Raw genomic sequence first — 20,411 nt, forward strand, 5'->3', positions numbered from 1 at the left:
GACTTCTTATACACTCGGCAGAAGATATCAGTGTGATAAGATTACCCAATTATCTATACGATCGTACAAAGCAGGAAAACTATTTTCTTCCGTGAAACTGTGTGCGAGTCGCGTCAAGAGGCGGGTCAACAGCGTCATCGGCACTGAAACTTCGGTAACGCGTCATGCACCGGGAACGCGTTTCCTTATTGTGGCTTATCTCCCGGCAATCGCGCTTGCGTCGATATTCGGTCTTCGCGGAAACTTCCACTTTCCGCGAGGAAACCGCGAGTTCTTCGCGAAAAACCGGATCTTTTTTTTTATTTCTTTCATATTACGTGCATCGTTTTAATCATCGTGACGTACCATCCTTTGTCTGATAACTTAAGGTCGATATAAAAACATCATTATGTTTGCCTGGGTTATTTTTGGAATTTACTGACGCTATGTATACAAATTTATTTTATAAACGTGTCTATAGATATTCCGAATAAAATCGGGAGGCGACGCGACACTGGAAGCTATATTATCAACAGCGCGCTGTTATCGGTGAAGTTACATCCAACGCATAAATGACGGATCGATTGTCACAGCAAACAATGAATGTTGACCTTTGAAATCCTGTATTACAACAATATCTAACCGCCGTAAGGTAAAAGTACTAATAACTGGCCACTTAAGCATACGAAAAAAATAAATCTTAAATCTAATACATAAAATTAATTTTATATATATATATGCTACAAAAAAACTTTTTTATTTAAGAAGTTATAACTATTTTCTACTTAAAGGAGTAAAAAAAGTGATATTTTCTGCGGTATTTTATTTAAATTAAATAAAAATGTAGTAGACATCGATGTACCAATACATGACCAGCCAAAATGCGATTGTCCCAGCGTCCAAATTATGAGGTCCTAGTAACTAGCCATGACTTTTGAAGTGTATTAAAATAATTTTAATGAAAGGAATTTTATTTTGCAGAGTAGAAAAGCAAGAAGAAAATAATAAATAAGTTAATAAAAATACATTAGGAAAGTTAAAAATATAAAAATATTGGATAAAGAAATGAGGTTAGACCACCTTGTGTTTCTAACCTTAAGAGGTTAGAAAATATATAATCTTAAAAAAAGTTTCTACAGTCTAATATAAATGATTTATTTTTATTATTAATGTTTTAAATAAATAAATTTATTTATTATTAATTAAAAAATGGTTTTACAATCTAATAAATAATTTATTTTTACTACTAATTTAATAATTAGATTTAAATCACTTAAAACTTCAAACAACACATTTTAACAGACTGTTTATAATAGTTGTTGGTGTCCTTTTATATCAGAAAAGGATCATAAGTGGTAACATAAGTGTTAATATAGTACCTTTAGCATTTACTGTGAACAAAACAGTTGTGCTTTCTTTCTCATCACCATGCACATGTACAATTTTATAAAGACTTTGATCTTTTACGAACCATTAATACACCGTCTGCCTTTGGAACTAAGAAAAAAGAACTTTTATCTAACAAATACTCTTGACAGATGGATGTCCAGTAGGTTTAACTTTTGTAAAAAATTCTTTTACTTCTCTGAATTAATTTTTTAAAATATTTTCTGTTGCTGATGCTCAATTTATTGTCAAATTTTTTGCGATTCTTGGAGTCACATCTGGATGTCTACGACAAAAACTTTTCCACCAGTGCCTGCCTGGTTTATTATCCTTTAAAGGAGACTCAGTGATAAGTTTCTGCAGACATTGAAGATGTTGACTGGATTTTCTATTGCAGCCAAAGAGGTTTCCCTGTAACAAAATCTCAATATCTTCAGTGTGCAGTGCAGAAACTGATCACTGAGTCTCCTTTCAAGGATAATAAACCAGGCAGATACTGATAGGAAAAGTTTTTGTCGTTAGACATCCAGATGTGACTTCAAGAATCGCTCAAAATTTGACAATAAATTCAGCATCAGCAACAGAATTAAGATGTTTTAAAGAATTAGTTCAGAAAAGTGAAAGAACATTTACAAAAGTTAAATCTACTAGACATCCATCTGTCAAGAGTATTTGTTAGATGAAAGTTCTCTTTTCTTGGTTCCAAAAACAGACAGGCAAAGAATTTACAATTTGAGGTTATATACTACATGTTAATAAAAATGAACGAAAGAAATGCATAAAACAGAAAAAATATAATATAGTTTAGTACACTATCATTATAAGTAATGTTTACAATAAATATACTTACAATTTTTGTACAGAAAACTTAAAAACAAAACACAAAAACTTGAACGCGTGTTGCGGCTAGATACTAGGACACACAAGTAAGCACTTGAGATGACGATTCGCCCGATAACTGGACAACCGGCTAGTTTTCGGGCAGACAAGATTGTCACGTACTGATTCATAGCCATGTAAATTTTTATTGAAAAAACAATTTAAATGAGCAATTTTTTATTTTTTATTTATTATAAATATTCTTAAGATTATATATATATATGTAGAAACTTTATTTATGCAGAAATATCTAATATTATGATTATTATCATCTTAGCAAGAATCACACTTTCCTTAGCCATATCTTAAAGAATCTATGAAGACTCACGGTGCATTTGACTACGATAATTCAAACAATTTTTTAAATATTTTAAACAGAATGTTTAGTGGCATAATTTTTTATATAAGACACTGAATAACCAAATAACATAAATCAGTAAAAATATTTTTCTTACTTTATGTATATAGCTTAATAAAAAATAAAATGTGTCCTACAATGGCCAAGTAATGGGACATAGTCCGTCATTGGTACTTTTACTTTATCGTACCTTTACGAGTGCAAATCACTCGTGAAGGTTCAAAGTACGACGTAAAGTTGATAATTAAAATCGCGAGTATGTGCTCTTTCTTCAAAAATAAATAACGCCTTAAGAAAAAAAAGTGAATGTACCGGAAGGGCGCTAAGTAACAGATTTCAGACGTGCGAGATTGGAGATTCGCTAAAAATCGCTGTCCGCTAATTACTGCGCCAGTTTACGTATCTCGCGCAGGTATGTTAGCCGTATTAATCACTCGCGCGCGGTAGTGCAGCTCGACATCGGCGAACAAAGAGACAGGGGCCGATAAAGCGTCCACGTGCATGCGTGCGTGCGAGCGAGAGAGAGAGAGAGAGAGAGAGAGAGAGAGCGAGCGAGCGAGAAGGAGAAACAGGAAGTGAAGGAAACCCGGAAGGGTACAGCACGAGGAGGAAGAAACGCGAAACGGGTATCCGATAGAGAAGGCTCTCCTTCGCGTTCTTGAGCGTTATACATGATAAATCTTAAATCCTGGTTCGAACGCGCGCGCCAAGGACCTTCCTCCTTCCTCCTTCCACCGTGTACGCGAACCGATTCCTCGTACCTCCTTGTATGTACGTACCTCTTCCTGATTGTATTTTCAGACATGCACCCACACGAGGTCGCAACACACATACACACACACACACACACACACACACACACACACACACACACACACACACACAGACAGACAGCATGTGGACACACGTCACTCACCGTCGCCTCGGGCGTGCATCGATACCCGTTATTTTTACCCAATTGGTGAACAGAGAATAGGGTACCCGCTGCGCCACGCGATATTTTTTTCCGGATTCCATCTCGCGGCACGCAACCGTTAATAAAACAAAATAAAATAATTAATCAAAAAAATCGCAAGAAAATATATAATTAGGAAAGTAAGATCATTTCTCCGATACCGATACCGCGTCCGATATTTTAAATATTCGATAGTATTACGTTGCGCGCGGATATAGCTGTTCTTAATTTCCTGCGTGATTCATTCGTCGCGCTATTAACGGCCAACCACGTCGAGATACCGCGTTCGTAGAATTATTTTTTTTACCATGTAACTCTTCAGGCCCGACAACTATCGCTCGCGATTGGACGCGCTTTCCGACTTAACCGTTTAGTCCGGAGCGGTTCTTGCCGAGCGATTATTATGCGCCGCGTCGGTGGCGTGACACGCGGACGTGTCGACGCCGTTCACGCTTAATTATTTATCGATATACGACGGGCCGCGGTTCGCGCTCTAATGAATGATCCATGCGTAATTGACGAGAGCGATCGCTATCGCGCGGTATCGTATTATTAATGCCCGTTAATTGTCGCTCGCGCGATTATTTCGCGCGATACGAGAATCGAAACTTCGCCGTTGACGCACGAGTTGACGTTTGACTCTTTTTGCCTTTTCCGACGTTGCGAAACGCATCCGCGTCCGTTTGATCCGTCCGTCTTGCGCATCCGCCTCGTCAGGCCTCGTGTGCGTGCGTGTGCCACATGCGCGGATGTGCGTTGTACTTACCTACTCTTCCTTCTCGACCCGAGAAGACGCCGCGACGACGTCAGAGCGACGTTGTTACACCGCACGGATAATTTCTTGCAAGATAATCGTAAGCAAAGATATCGCTAAAGATCGCCTTTTATACTCATCATAGTACTGATCCTTGAAGATTCTAATTGGTCCATTAATGCTTTTCTACTCTAGGCAGATCATTTTTCTGGGATTTTTATTCATCGCGAGAAATTAATTACTTCAACGCGCGGATACAAGATGCATAAAATGTATTGGTCGAGAGATAGACAATCTCTCTTAAATATCTTGTAAATTAATTTATTATTAATAATTGGCTGTGTACCACGTAATACATATTATTTGCTGCATTTTTATTACTAACGTATAAACCCGTTATATCATACGTTCGAATTATTTTTTACGTACGGTAAAAAATAATCCCTACTCATACACGATTTATCGCTTATCACACGCTTGGCGCACACAGCCCAAGATTTCGTATCTCGTAAGAGAGCATACACGTCAAGAGAGTCATCGTCGAGAGACTCGCTTTGGATCGCGCAACAATGGTACCGGGTCGAACGATATCGCGAGCGAGTGTATGCGTATCGTGCGTGTGTACGTGCGTGTTAATCTTAACAAATCGCACATGTCGTTTCCTTATGCGCGGGTTACGCAACTGGTCGTTTGTGTGGACGTGTCAGCGGGCCGATATGAATAAGGCATAACGAACCTCTGACATTAAGGGGACCGCGACGATCGACGAAGAGAGACAACAACGACAGCGACGACAACGTTGACGACGACGACGACGACGACGACGACGACGAGTGGCAATGTAACCGACGTCCTCACAGGACGGCGAGACCGAAACGACAAGGTATGACGAGGTCTATCTAATCATGGATCCTTTGCCGACCCGCCAGTTGACCGATTACAGCCCTGAGGCGCGTCGCGTTTGACTGACGGGAATTAAATTGTCCCCCGGGGAGGAGAAAACGTTTTATACTTTATCGCTCGCTCCGCGAAACGTAGGTATTTCTCGGCCGACGAGCCGCCCGCGCTGGCTGTTAGTGCTCTGGCGCGCAGATTGCGGCGTTTCACATGAGAAGCACGTGGTGTCACCTCATGCATTTCAACTTCACGGTCGATTCGATTTAAATACAATCATCGCGTCTCGTCGCGGCGAAAAAAAAAAAGACCGCTGATTCAAAGATTGCGGGAGATGAATTCAGAATGTCTTTATTATCGAATGCGTGTTACTTTTAGTGTTTTTATCTTCACGCTGGCGTAACGAGAATGAATATTCTATTCTCTTGATTCGCTCATTTGCATGATTCATTCGCGCCTTCCGCGACATTCGGGGTCTGCGAATCGAGGTCTGCAGCTTCCGGTAATATTTACATACATGTCGCGGCGCGAGACACGTGGCTGTTGCGTTACGATGCGTGATGGCGAATGACAGTTACTGCCCGAGCTGCGTTATCTACACGCGCAAACGATTATCGCACTCACTTCTACGCGAAGACTTCCGAGCTATTCCGACACGCGACAACGTATAAACACATTTGCAACGGCGAGATCGGTCGAGAGCTTTTTCGCGTCGGAAAACCCAGTCGTTAAGTCGCAAGATCGATCGTAAACAAGACGGTATAATCAAGGTCACCTGCAGGTCCTCCACGTGACAGGAACATTATTGGATTGAGAATAGAGGAGAGAGAAAATGTCGGAGTGAAGAAGATAAAGACAAGGAAGCTTAGGGAGAAAAAAAGATACAAGACTGAGGAAAAGAGAAAAACGAAAAAAAAAGGAATTTATCTGCTTCATGAATTAGTTTAATCTATTCTTTTTGTTTATCGGCAACTAAAGAAAGTAATTTCTTTATTAACGAAAGTAATTTCGAAAGACGAAAAAATCGATCTTAAATCTAAACAACATTGTAAGATATATGTTCATCTTTTAGTTTATCTTGTTTAAAATATATATTGCATATATATCACTGCGTGGACACCGTGGGCCTTTTAAGGCACAGTCAATTTTTCGTATTTCACAATTTTCTCCTGATGTTTCAACACTTAAAAAAAAATTGCAACAGTTCCGGCTTTATGTAAGTATAGAAATCACTTTTTGAAACCTTAAAGATGATATATGAATTTTTATAGATTTTTTTGTAACACAGAACGCTTTCAAAAACCCTTTAGACTTAAAAGTATCTAGGTGTGTCCCGGGTGAGTGCTCCAAAAACACGGTGTCCGCACAGTGATACATATATATGTATATATACATATAGTTGATTGCGTCATGTAATTAAAATTATATTAAAATTCGCAAAAGAGAGAGCGGAATAATTGAGACGCATGTTGAAACTGAAGAAGAGGAGCTCTCCAAGTTCTCAGGGGTTTTCAAGAACTTAAACATATATTACGCAAGTGCCGTGCCGTGACGTGGCGCAAAGAAATAGGCAACGCGGAAATGTCAGCGTTACCTCGTCGCGATCGAACGCACTTCCGGTGCGTTCTCCGTCCTTCAGTTCGCGCACCGGAAGTCTCAATTAAGTGGCGTCGCGGTTGCAATTTTTTGCGACCCGTCTCTTCCGTTGAGATTTGCGAAGGCGATCAGTTCTCTTTTCTTCCGTCGCCAAGGAAAAAAAAAGCGAATTCGCGAAAGAGAAACACGCGAACGCGGAACCGCAGAATCCGGTGTTTTCTTCGTACCTTCCTTGCGAGGGGAAAAATATATGTCTCGCGCAATTAAGCTCTTTTCGTCTCTCGCATTCCGATACGCTAAAATCGTCTCGGTCAAAGCTGCAAAATGCGCTGGTAATTTGAAATGTTATGCCCTAAGGTGATCGATTTCAAGTCGATGGCCATCGAAAGATATTTTCATATCTGTGGATCTTTCGTCTTGTAATTCGGAGTTAAGTAATATATAAGTCAATGGCAGAATAAGCAACGCAGAAGACAACGTCACGAGGCAGATGCGAAGGCGATCACTCAAATCCCATCCCTCGTCTCCGCTTCTCAAGTAGCCGCTTTAATTAGCCGAGTCGCAAAAAAATCGCCGACCGAAAGGAGCACCTGAGTATGAGGCCGCTTGCTTACTCGCGGTATTTAAAGGAGAGAAGGGAGGGGGGAGACCGAAGAGACGACCAGGATTTCCTGGTGCGAGACAACGGCACATCGACCTTCGCATGCCGAGGTTCCTGCCTTCTTCCCTCGGGGCATTCCTCTCTGTCTCTTTCTCTCTCTCTCTCTTCTCGAGTCAGCATCGCGCCGCAATTGTGCCGCCGAGAGCTTCCTCCGGTCATTTTTCGAAGTGTCACAAAGAAGATTTTTTTTTACTGAAAATATTCCGGAACCCGTCGATCGCCGAATCTCGAGTAAAAAAAGAGCCGAATAATGACAGAGACTGGCTTGTTTTTCAAGAGTTTTAAAATTAATTTTTACTTGTATTTTTATTTTTATTTGCGGCAATAATCAATATAATAAATGCAGCGATTAAAAAAAAGTAGTAATTAGGGAAGAATAAACTAAAGTGAAAGTGTTTTGTAACTATATAAACATTTCTGTTTTCTAACAATAAGCACGAAATTGGAGTTGCTTATTGTTCCGAAATATTCGAACAGCGATAACGTTAAATATGTAAAGCGACATAAACAGTATCACATTACAATAGTTGTATAATTTTACCTCGATAATATCGAACGCGCGGTGACGTCAATAGGCTTTTTCCTATCGCAAGTCCGCTCGACGAGACGTATTAAATCAGATCGTAACCGTGATTTTTTCGCGTTACAATGTCACGAGTCAAAGTATAAGATAGCTATAGACATGCCGCGCGACATTAGGCGCAATCACGCACCGATACGTTAATAATAATTATATCTAACCGAGCACGCAGATTATAAACATGATTATCACGTAAATAGTGTCATTACCGAGATGAGAAAGCTACCTCGCTTTATACTACTCTTTTACAATTAGTTCCTTTTTGTTTACATTCTAACGTAACTATCGCGAGGTCTTCCGCATAACCGACGATATTCTGGACCACAAGGTGTGCAATTCTTATCTTGTATAACTGATATAACATATAAACCTTACGAAGTGACTCAGTCTGAATTTTAATGACGTATCCTCTGAAGTCGAAGACTGTAGCTACGAAACACTTCTAGTTCCGGTATATCGTAAGCGACGGAAATTAAAGGACCGAAATTCTGGAAGCAATTAAACGGTGTGTAAAGAGATTTCGAATGAATGGTGTAAGCCCGAAACTGAGAATCTAGACGTTGGCCGTGCGCTATAAGGAGTTTCGCTTAGCTGCTCTCTGGTCCCCGCGAGCCGACGTCGAGAACGGAAATAGCTTCGTCGACGTCGATGGAAATACGTTATGTAAATCCACGTTTCCTGCCGGCTTTCATTCTTATGCCCCCACATTCTATGCTAAATAGTCGATGAACGTCTGCGAACCGGTCGCCGATCAGGAAATGGAGAACGACGACGTATCGAAACGCCGCCGTCGCGACGCTTCTCTTCCTCTCCTCTCCTCCCCTATTCTCGTCTTCTTCTCTCCTCTCCCCGTCTTCTCTTCTCCTCTTCTCTTCTCATCTTCTCTCTTCTTAAATCATCTTGCTTGTTCCACGTCCACGGTGTAAGAAGTCGACGTGTAACTGTAATCTGGCGCTATTATCTTCCGCCGTTCTACATCGGAGAGCCGATCGTTAGATGAGGTAAAGCGCTATATATCAGGGATCGATTTTCGACGATATAAATACGGAAGATTGCACTTTACGTCACACAGTGTCGCGTCTCCATAGTCGCAAATAAATATATATAGATCACTTTCGTGCGCCTGTAGCGTCGAAATGACGCCAACATTGTTTCGTGTTACGTGCATGCTCGCTAAGCAGATCGAGCGATAATGTTGTATCTGATTGCAAGATTTAATAAAGTCATAATTTCTAAGAAAAGAATGATACTGGAATGATACCAGAACATTCAACTAGTTATTAAATCACAAAGCTGTATTTATTACGTATAGATGTAAATTAAATATTTACAAGACTATACGCGAGTCAACTTACATTTCTGGTATATCGACCTACCTCATTACCATCAGATTTGCATGAATCACAAGATTCTAAATAATCAGATCTGTTAATAAACTTGATTTATTTCTTCTGTTGCAGAAGTCATCAGTAAATCTGAGGGCGTGTTATGAAATTGCTGCCACCGATTCAGATATCGCAGCTACCGGCGGTTTCCGCTGCAGGCGGAATGACCGGAATGGAGCCCCGGCTGCCCCCAGGTATATCCTTGCCTTTCAGTCCGGACTGGGTCTGGAGGGCCCAGTATGGGCCTTCGATGGGTTTCCCACCGACACACCCACAGCCCAATCCCGTCTTGGACTTTAAAACTCACCTACCAACGAGTTTGGGTAAATATTATAATATTAAGAATGATATATTATAACATTAAGTATAACATTATAATTTCTTTACGTTGAGTTTGTAAAATAAAAATGTTCAGTTCGTGGACCGATTTCAGGTCTCATAGAATTTTTATGTGAGTAACGTTGATCGTGAGTGAAAACGAAGCTAAATAATATTTCTTTTATCGCACTTTAATTGCTCCGATTTTTTTTTAGATTAATTCATACTATTCGTATCGATATTAATACGTTGTTATATTGAAGGTATTAGTGAATTAATTAAGAACGCATAGACGATGTTAAACCGCATAGTGGTCACAAAGACCGCCGCGAATACAGCCAATGGCATCTTCTCTCCTTTCAGTGTCCGACCCTAGACTGTGGTCACGGGAGGACGTGGCAGCGTTCTTGCGGTGGGCTGAACGGGAATTCGACCTGCCGCCGTTCGACATGGACGTGTTCCAGATGAACGGCAAGGCCCTGTGCCTGCTGACCAAGGCCGATATGGGCGAGAGGTGTCCGAGCGCTGGCGACGTGCTGCACAATGTGCTGACCATGCTGGTGCGCGACTATAGTCAGCTACAGAGATGCCTGCCGAGCAGTCCGGTGACACCTACCAGACCGTCCACGTATCCGCTGAGTCCACATTCGCATCCGCCTACGCCGACGTGGACGGAGACGCAGCCATACGCCTCGAATCTCGCCTCGCTGATGTCGGCCAATTCGGTGACGCTGTCGCCGGCGCCGTCCGTGGACAGTCAGTCGGGCTCACCTAGCCACGCGACCGACGCGAATCAGACGCAGGTCTACAAGAGCGATTCGGACGAGGACAACACTCATCAGGTATCGAGTGGCAACAGCAGCCCACCGGCCACGCCAACCGCCTTGACGGCACAGAGGCTCAGCGAGGTGAGCGTCAAGGACCAACCGAGCCCGACGTTACCGCACCAATTGATGCCGCTGACGCCCGGTGCCTACCGATCGACCGCCGCCAGCGCGACCAGAGAGTTCTTCCCCAGCGATTCGTCAGAACCCAACACTAGTTAGTATCTGCGATAAACCCGCGATTTTTAGTCGTAGTCGGCGAAACGCAGCTGTTTTTAGATAACGCAAATGCGTCATAAAGATAGCTAAGAAATGCCAATTTTCTATTCTTATATTTTTTTGGATTGTTAATTAATATTAGACGACACTTTATTATATACAAAATCTCGTTGTACCGTTGCTTTAATCCTCCCATGGTTGTTATTCACATTGTAGCACAATTTCCGCCGTTCTGTTTAGACGGAAGACTGCTCTGGGACTTCCTTCAGCAATTGCTGAACGACCCCGCGCAACGGTATCAGCATTACATCTCGTGGAAGAGTCGGGAAACCGGCGTCTTTAAGATCGTCGATCCGCCTGGTCTAGCGCGACTTTGGGGCATCCAGAAGAATCATCTCTCTATGAATTACGACAAAATGAGCAGAGCTTTACGTTATTACTACCGCGTGAACATACTTAGAAAAGTCCAGGGCGAACGACATTGTTACCAGTGAGTATTATTGCAATAAATAATTAGTCCGTGATTACTGTACAAAAAAAAAATGTGATAGAGATATAATACGAGTAAATTTGTTAATTTTGAATTAATTTCAATAAAATATTAATAACAGAATCTATTTTTTTTTGTTGCTACTCATCACTTAATACAACGATAACTTTCGCATTTAGAATATGTAAAAGTTGTATACGGGCAAAAAGAATTCAATGAGTCATCTTTGCAGATTTCTGCGTAATTCGATCGAATTGAAGAACATCAAGAACATATCATCGCTGCGCAATCAGATGCGAATAAAGTCGGAACCGGAGGAGGAGAGGGGTCTCGGAAGTCCCGAGGTGGAACCGGAAGCGGACATGCCGACGGACCTCTCGATGTCCAGCATGAACCAGCCGTCGAGCGAACAGCAGCAGCAGCAGCCCCTGTCGTTGCACGACCCACCTGCCAAGTACAGAAGTCACGCGTACAATCTCGTTAAGACCAATCAAGAGCCGGAAGAGAGGAAGTGACGCGGGACCTAGCGATGGTAGGAACGCAATGATCGTGCGTAATCATTATCCGCACCACGGCGGCCTACGAGGCCGGCGGCGAAATGACGTAAGAAGGGTACCACATCGGCAACCGATCGACGAACTGCGGAGTGAAATCGGAGATCGCTCGCAAGCGATCATCGACTCCGTCCGGTTTGTTCATAAGAACGTGGCATCGTCTGCATGAAGATACGTGAAGATCTTCAAGATGGAAAAAGGCGGAATCCGAAAAACATAATTCATCGATGAAGCTCGGAAAGATGCGATAATGAAGGTCAGATCTAATCTCGGAAGTGGTAGTTGATGTAGAGAAGCATGCCATGATGGCTGAAGATTTTACCGAATGCAATCGTTAATAAATCGTAGGACGCTCGAAATATAAATCGAAAGGACGAAACGTTATGAAAGCTATGATCTTGTATGCTAACATGTTATGAGACTTTCTGCGAATAATCGTCAGAATGAAAGAAGACAAACGAGCATTCACGTTTATTCAACTCACAGAGGCACATTAATTGATGATTTAGGGATGAGGGATTCTTTAAAGATCCAAGAAATTAAATTTTATGCCCTTTGTGCCCAATTCTATATATTTGTCGGGGACTCAAAGTTGCAATCACGCAGAATCCTATTTTCGTCGTTATGTGTAAGAGTGCGATAAGAAGCGCAAGAAGAGAATATCCCCCTCATGGTGTAAATCAGATAACGATTCGCTCCCTTCCTTCCTTTTCGCCCTCACACAGATTCTATTGAGTGCCGATAATGACAGATGCTTCAATGTGAAGCTGAATCTTCGCGAATATTCCGCCCTATCCCTTTCTCCACTTCACTCCCTCCTCGTAACGGGTCAAACCATCCGTACCGGGCAATTTCCCTTCCATTTTTACAACGACGAGGTGTGTATGAAACGTACGGTCTTGGGTGCACTTAAAGAACCATACACACGACGATTCAATGTACAAAGAATGCCAGAAGAAGAACTGTTACCAGGTCTTTCCTTTCTTACGCGTTTCTCTTTTTCTCTTTTTTTTCTTAATCTTAAGTGTATATTCTGTGATGTACGACTTTTTTTTCCTTGCCGAAAGGTAGTCCATGAATAAGGTCGATCCCAAAGAGAGACTCTACTTGATTTGAGACATTCAATGTAAATGCATCACAGAAAAATTACGTTATTAATATTTCCATAGTTTCTGATGTACAAAGAGCTTGACAAAATCTTTTCACGACAGTTCAATAATTGTGTATATCTATGTAGAATCAGATTTTCGAAGAAAGATTTAGTTGGATTTTCTCAGGCTCTTACTGTATATGCGCCGAAACGGTTCTCCGTTTACTTTCACGTATTTGTGCCAAGAACATTTGCCCGTTTAATAAGAGAACGTTTTATGTATTTAGTCGACTGTTCCAAAAAAAACTCGATATATCACGATTTTGGAACCAATATTACATCCCTTGTGCTCGATGTACGTGTTATATCAAGGATTACGCGCCACAATCGAGTGTCGTATAATCAATTATACGTTGTAGGAACTGTATATAAGCGGAATTAATGAACTGAATTAATGAATTGTAAATGCGAATGAAAGCTAAGACGAATATTAGAGGAGTAGTGCAAGAATATTATGGAAATTCGGGGCCAGAGTTAGAATATATAAATTTATCTATAGAAAGAATATATATACATATATTTTACTATCAAAATTTATATTCGAAATTTCTATATTTGTTGCCTGTGTGATTGTGGCTTACATTCCACGACTCTTTATCCGAGGTTTGTCAACCAGGGGATAAACCGCGAAAGTCCGCGAAAGAGGACTGTAGAGAAGAACATGATGAAACAAGACGCATATACAATTAGGAAACAGATTTTAAGAAGATTGCTAATTGTATTTTTGCACTTGAAATTATAAAATCGATATATAAAACCGAAGATGTAAAATTTGAGAGATATAAAATTGAGAAAATATGGGAGAACTCTAAAGTATGAGTGCGAGCGAAAGGAAGACAGAATGAATGAGGCAGGTATGATATATAAATATTGAGAAATATATATCTGGCTTCTTGTATACTGTGATCTCTATACTATATAATGCAGAACGAGTTACATAGTTGAATAGGAATTATTATCTAGATAAAATGCGTGTGCATGTTACACACACTAGATAAAACGTCTGTCTAAAAATTGCGTGATGTTATCGAGATAAGATATATATATCTATAAAGATACACACATGTATACACATATATACATATAAAAAACATATGTGTATGTACGTCTATACATTAAAGATATATATATCATTATAGATATATGTATGTACATCTTTTCTCCCCTTACAATCATGTAAATAATTTTCACATGGACAAATGTCAGAGGAACGGATATATATATATATATATATATATATATATATATATATATATATATATATATACACACACACACGGTCTGTGTCTCGTTGAGCGTACACTTGGCGCGAACTACCGTGTCTCAATAAATGAATAAATATACATATATAAATATATTTATATAAAAATATATGTATATAATATATATAAATATATTTATATGTGCATGTATATGTGTATGTAACAGCATATATGAAGACATAATAATAGTGCGAAACAATGCATATACGTCTAAGATTGAAGAAATTTATATATATCGTTTCGCGTGTATAAAACAATGTAAAATTCTAGAAATTAGAACTGTTTTATTATATAAGTTGTTATATGAAGAGTACATGAAATAATGAATGTTGTAAATATAGACTTATTTAGTTATTAAGAAGGTACGTATACTATTCTTTTAATTCATCCAAAATACAATTTGCGAAAAATAAATTTTTTTCAGACACCAATCATCAATATATCTAACATGCATTTGGACACCAACAGTTTTACAGTTTTTAATGAATCGAATTGCAGCAAGGATTACATGAACAATATTAAGTTCATGAATATATTTGACATTTCAAATATAAACAAAGATATATTTTATGCAAATACAAGTCGTTCTCTAATTATCCAGATAGATTGCAGAATAAAAGGAAATGAAATGTCTATTTCTACATTAATTTTTATTGGAAAAAAAAAGATAGAAAATATATGTATTGTTTACACGTGAAAACTTATTATTTTAAAAATATTACATCGTCTGCTATGATAGATGTACTGGAGGATAGGTTTCCATCCCCATCTTTGAATTCACTGTAACTTATTCTACCATTTATCATCGCTCGCTGACCTTTTTTCAGATATTTATATACAGTGTCTCTTAAACTAGGCTTAAAAACACATATCTTGTGCCAGTCTGTTTTTTGCATAAATTCACCTGGAAATAAATAAATATACTTCAATATATCACCTGGGAATAAATAAATATACTTTAATATGATTATTCTGTTCAGCCTCGATCTCGACGAGATCGCCTGAGATGCCGGGTCGCTCAGACTTGAGCGCGGAGCGAATGTGTCCGCTAAAAATGTTCTGAGCACTTCCGCGACTCGTTGATTTTGAACGCGATAAGCGGAACTTTTGCACAATAAACTTTGGGTGCCCAACGGGAGACGATTGTTTACGCTCCTCCACGATTACACTTAGATTTACTTAGATTGGGGGTGCCGAGCGAGCGCGTAACGAGGCGAGCGAGATATGAAAGAGATTGTTTGTATTCTAGATCTCGTTACGTTTGACCGACTGTCTGAAGATACCATCACGCGTCTTTCAGGTGATATTTATTTTGCTCACGTCGCTACTCGATCGTTCGGTGAAAATGCACGCAGCGGGCACGTGATTTAGCGAATCGTTCGAATTTCCGTTTGAACTTCAAACATATTCCTTTGAACGTTAAATTATTGCGCGTTTAAAACTAGAGTTCGGTCGATTATATGTTACCCGTTTCATATTTATAATTCGTATGTGTCGCAAGAGAGAATATCACAACCGGGTGTTCCATGCTTCCACGTTTTTGAGGATCCGCTCCAACCCTTCCAAGCAACATTACATTGTTTACACCTGCAAAGAGAAGAAAAATTGAAAAATGATAGCATTAAAGAACTATAATCCGTATACAAGTCGAAATATGAATTGTTTAATTATGAATATCTACTCTTATGGAGTAATTCCCCGATGACATTGTGTACTTACACTTTTCTATATTTGTGGTCTCGTTCACTTCGTCAGACAAATATCGCACATTGTTTAACCGGGCGGCTCGACGTGCTTGTGAAATAACCTAAAAAAAATAATGAACTACGTAATTCATGCGCTTCACATTCTGCAATAATTTCGTATCTCACTTCTGTAGAATAACGACTATATACTTACCGTGCGAAACATTATGACAATTTTACTATTATTTGCTTCTCATCAGGAAAATTACAAGTTACAAACAAACGGATAATAAAGCGGTAAGGCCACAGTATAAAAGGCCGGTAAAGACAGAACTAAACTAATGATTGGCTATCGCATAAAGCCAATGGAAAGGACTTTAGGAACTTTTGAAATTGATGAGTTTTGGAACGCACCGATAAAATTGTCGCACACAAATCCGATAATTGTTTCTTCCGTTTCTTCATTAAAAATTATTTAATTTTAACTATATATACATAATCCCTGTCTTATTTCGAATAAAAAAATACACCGATATACTTCATCATCCATATAATTGATTTGATTTCTTCATAGCCGAAGAAATGTTACTACACAGATTTTGGAATAAAATTTATACACATTACAAAACTATTTTTGCAATATGCTTATCTATTACTACGTTTACGCGAGCGTTACTTCTGTAGTAACTTACGATATATCATTCGTTTACGCGGAGTAAATTATCGCAAGTTATTACAAAATCCCGTTTACGCGAAGGAATTATCGTAAGTTACTACAGAAGTAACGCTCGCGTAAACGTAGTATATGTTATTTATTACACTCTTTATTTACTGCGTGATTTTTATATTTCTGTTCAAGGTAACAAAGAGAAAATGATATCGGATAGTATATTTAACAACTTTATTTAGTATTTGAGTTAATATCCATCTAATACATCTGCTGAATTTTTAATTAATACAATTCGAAATTCAGCAAGTACATTGGATGAAAATATAAAATTATAGAAATTCTTGACCATTTTTAGAGAAATGCATAAGTGCGCGATAAAAAGTATATTTTCTTTTCTAATCATGTGGAATTAAGCACAAACTCAGCATTTATTTCTACTTCAATGACATTCCCAGAAACTCAGAAATACAAATAACGTTTTAAATTAGAAAGTTTGCAATTACGCCGTCAATTCGTGCATTAGGTATTACTCGTCTTCGTCGCGAACGCCTCCCGCTGGAACTTTCGGACCGCCCGCCCGTTTTGCCATAATAATTTGATCCACCTTGAGAACCGTGCACACCGCACCGACCGCGTACCTGATCGCCCATTGCTTCGTCAGATACAAATCAAAGATCCCTGCCTCGATGGTATCAATCAAAGCTGCGTTTTCAGCCTGTAATATAATTCATATTATATAATTAATATTATCATCCAAAAAAAAAATATATATGACTCGGGTTTTTATCCATATAGGCTAGGTTCTTGACGCTTTCAGCACTGTAAGCATCATTCTATCTTCATTGCACATCGAATATCAAAGATAGAGCGATGCTTTCAGCGCTGAAAGTGTCAAAACGAACGCAGCTCAAGATGCCATAGTTTTAAAAAAGAGAGTGACGAATACTCGTATTCGAGACAAACACGTCGAAGAGATATTGAACATATTAAAACTAAGGAAATTGACGTACATCGATGTCAACACCGTAATTCTTCTTTCCCTCCTTGTGCGCTGCGTACAGCTTCGATACAAGTTCGGAAGCGCGGAAACCGCTGCTCTCGGCCAGCGTTTTCGGGAATATCTCCAGAGCAGTGGCGAATTTGCGCGCGGCATACTGCTCAAGACCGGGTAGCGTGTCTGCGTACGCCGCTAGCTGGGCGGCAAGCTCGATCTCCGTGGCGCCCGCACCCGGGACAAATCTGCCGTCTCTCGTAGTACCCTTGAACGTGTTGACACCATCGTCAATCGCGCGCTCGATGTCATCCATATAATTCTCGGTCGAACCACGCACAAGCACGGTACTGACGCGGCTCTCCTTTCCCTCCAGTTTAAACACCACCAGTATGGTGTCTCCCAATTCGTCTATGTATACCGTGTCGGCATATCCCAGCTCTTCTTTTGACGGAGGCACCTTTAATAGAAACCGTCGATTACTGTAATCGTTTATTTCTTACGCAAATTGATGTATAAGTAACATAAAGATATACAAAATACGCTGAAAACAAATTAGGACGAATAAATTTACCAGCTTAGAGAGGGCAGTGGCACCGACGGTCTTGCAAAGTCGTCTAACGTCGAATTTGCTCGGGATACGAACGGCCATCAGATTATACTTGTTCATATAGTGCAGGGCCATGCTGCCAAATTTTCCACCGGACACCACCACCTCGGCGCCGCTATCGGCAATCGCCTTGATTTGATTTTCCAAAAGCGATTCCTCGCCGCGCGAAAATTTCAAGAGCTCGTCGGCCGTTTTGATCAGCACAGTGCCTTTGGTCTCGGTCTGAATGATGTCCACGGCGCAGGTGTAAACCGCAATCTTCGCGCTGGTCTTCTTCGTGACTTCTCCTTCCACGTGACGCTTAAATACCATGCCTTGCATCACTTGGGAGTTGCTCAAACCACCCCCGAGTATCTTGCAAACTCGCACATTATCCACATTGAACGTCGTCTTCTCCGGCAAAATGGAGATGCAAGCCTTGGTGACGAGGGAAGCAAGGATATCCTCGTTTCCATATTGTTTGCTCATGATAGTGCTCCTAATTCCCTTCTTCACTTGTTCCTCGTTTCGTACATCTTTCACTTCGTGAACAATCAAGGTCGGTAAGATTTCAAGTGCCTTATTCAAGACAGCCTCGTAACCCTCAATAATCTCCGAAGTTGTAATGCCCTGTAATTAAAAATTCAAGGTATGTGTGTGTGTGTGTGTATGTGTGAAATATGTATCTCTATTAATTACACATGTAAATCGTTCCCAAAATTTTTTTTATACTTCAAATATAAGACAAAAATGCCTTTATTTTTTAATACGACTAAACGTTATAAATCAATGTACCAAGCGAAGCAGTCCTTCCGCGGCATGAAGCAGTTCTCCAGCAAAGATAATAACAAAATTTGTCCCGTCCCCTACTTCAGCTTCCTGCATTTTTGATGCCAAAACTAATAATTTGGCAGCTGGATGTTCCACTTCTAACTCGTTAACAATCGTCACTGCATCATTAGTTACGAACAACTTCTCAATGTGATTGATGACCATCTTGTTCATGCCGTTAGGGCCATATGCACTCCTTACAGTATCCGCAAATTGTTTGCAGGCTGTAATGTTCCTGTAGACCGCTTCTTCGAGGCCCGAAAAATACTGAAAATGCAAAGTAACAAACATATTGAAATCTCGAGCGGCCAAATCTGGTTCAACGTGCAAAAAGTCAAATTTTCCATCTCGACATTTACTGTACTATACGTAAGTTTGTAAAAAACCTTGACGCGTCACGCGAATAATCTATACGCGAACAATCTATTCTTAATATTCAAATTTAATTTTCTGAATCACGGAACAACATTCCAGACAGTGCAAAATCTTTCGTTTTATTACTTGCCATGCACATAAAACTTAAAAAAAAAAAATTACAAAAACTTTGACAACATACACACACGCACTGCGTGCACGCGTGCACACGAATAAAGATGGCTTATTTTTAATATTTTATTCAAGTTTGATTTTCTAGAACAAGGCATGACATTTCAGGCATTATTTAGGGAAGGCCGTTCCTCGCTCGCATTGATGATTCCCGGGTACGTCGAATTTCGATTTAAAATATCCATAAAAGGTAAGAACGCGGGACGAATCCCTTCTTCTCATGTACCGGGATCGAGCGTCGTCAATGGAACCGCGTAGCGGGGTTCGTCGCGTGCACGCGGTAAATATTCGAGAAACAGGATGGTGTCACTTACGCGGGCCCCATCCTTGAGCATTTGCGCCACGCCGGGCGCCTTCGGTATGTGCATTGCCATTTTCGTCGAAGATTCCGAAAAATCGTCTATTCACGTGTGACACCACGTCTTCTCACTTAGCTCCAAACGGATCAAACGGGTGGACGTGGACGGTGGACCGGTGGACCAGGAACAGGAGTCCAGGACCAGGGTAAACTATACTCTCATGTTAGTCGTGTTACTTATGAACGAAGGCATTGAAAGGCAGCGCCTCCAATAGAAGCTAGAATCAATTAAATCAATATGGCGTTCCCTACCGCCAGTTTCATGAAATTTTAATATGTTGTTTTGGAATGCAAAATAGAATTATGTGAATTTTTTGGGAATTTTTTACTGTCCCGTTTTGAAAAAAATCATCCAAAAATTGTACTTTTTAAGTTTTTGGAGTAGATTTTTTTCAAAACGGGACGGTGAAAAATTCCTAAAAAATTCATATAATTCTATTTTGCATTCCAGAACAACATATTAAAATTTCATAAAACTCTGCATTTTGACACCATTT

At 40.0% G+C, this 20,411-nt stretch overlaps 3 protein-coding genes across 6 annotated transcripts in view; 1 reads left to right on the forward strand and 2 right to left on the reverse strand.

The window, feature by feature from the left end:
- Positions 1–15,177, forward strand: part of Aop (ETS variant transcription factor anterior open) — a 41,587-nt gene extending 26,410 nt beyond the window's left edge. For 2 of the 4 annotated variants that reach the window (XM_077413790.1, XM_077413792.1), the window contains exons 2-5: positions 9,503–9,750; positions 10,109–10,786; positions 11,005–11,278; positions 11,511–15,177. In XM_077413790.1, coding sequence (XP_077269916.1) covers positions 9,531–9,750; positions 10,109–10,786; positions 11,005–11,278; positions 11,511–11,793 — 1,455 coding nt within the window. In that variant the 5' untranslated portion in view covers positions 9,503–9,530 and the 3' untranslated portion in view covers positions 11,794–15,177. Of the gene's footprint in view, positions 1–5,035; positions 5,195–9,502; positions 9,751–10,108; positions 10,787–11,004; positions 11,279–11,510 lie in introns of those variants that run through there. The other 2 variants (XM_077413791.1, XM_077413793.1) reach the window with 2 other exon arrangements.
- On the reverse strand, positions 14,926–16,303 carry Mtssb (mitochondrial single stranded DNA-binding protein). Its single transcript, XM_077413831.1, has 4 exons — positions 16,144–16,303; positions 15,964–16,051; positions 15,712–15,831; positions 14,926–15,148 (listed from the first exon to the last, which is right to left on the reverse strand). Exons 1-4 carry the CDS (start codon positions 16,153–16,155, stop codon positions 14,949–14,951), a joined length of 420 nt encoding a protein of 139 aa, XP_077269957.1. The 5' UTR covers positions 16,156–16,303; the 3' UTR covers positions 14,926–14,948.
- A 510-nt stretch (positions 16,304–16,813) lies between these two features.
- Cct8 (chaperonin containing TCP1 subunit 8) lies at positions 16,814–20,044 on the reverse strand. Its single transcript, XM_077413779.1, has 5 exons — positions 19,871–20,044; positions 18,975–19,277; positions 18,165–18,809; positions 17,610–18,050; positions 16,814–17,314 (listed from the first exon to the last, which is right to left on the reverse strand). Exons 1-5 carry the CDS (start codon positions 19,928–19,930, stop codon positions 17,126–17,128), a joined length of 1,638 nt encoding a protein of 545 aa, XP_077269905.1. The 5' UTR covers positions 19,931–20,044; the 3' UTR covers positions 16,814–17,125.
- Positions 20,045–20,411: the final 367 nt, after the last annotated feature.

The sequence above is a fragment of the Temnothorax americanus genome, unplaced genomic scaffold, assembly GCF_048541705.1.
Source record: "Temnothorax americanus isolate GAGA-0224 unplaced genomic scaffold, ASM4854170v1 Scaffold34, whole genome shotgun sequence".
In the NCBI taxonomy this organism is placed as follows: domain Eukaryota; kingdom Metazoa; phylum Arthropoda; class Insecta; order Hymenoptera; family Formicidae; genus Temnothorax; species Temnothorax americanus.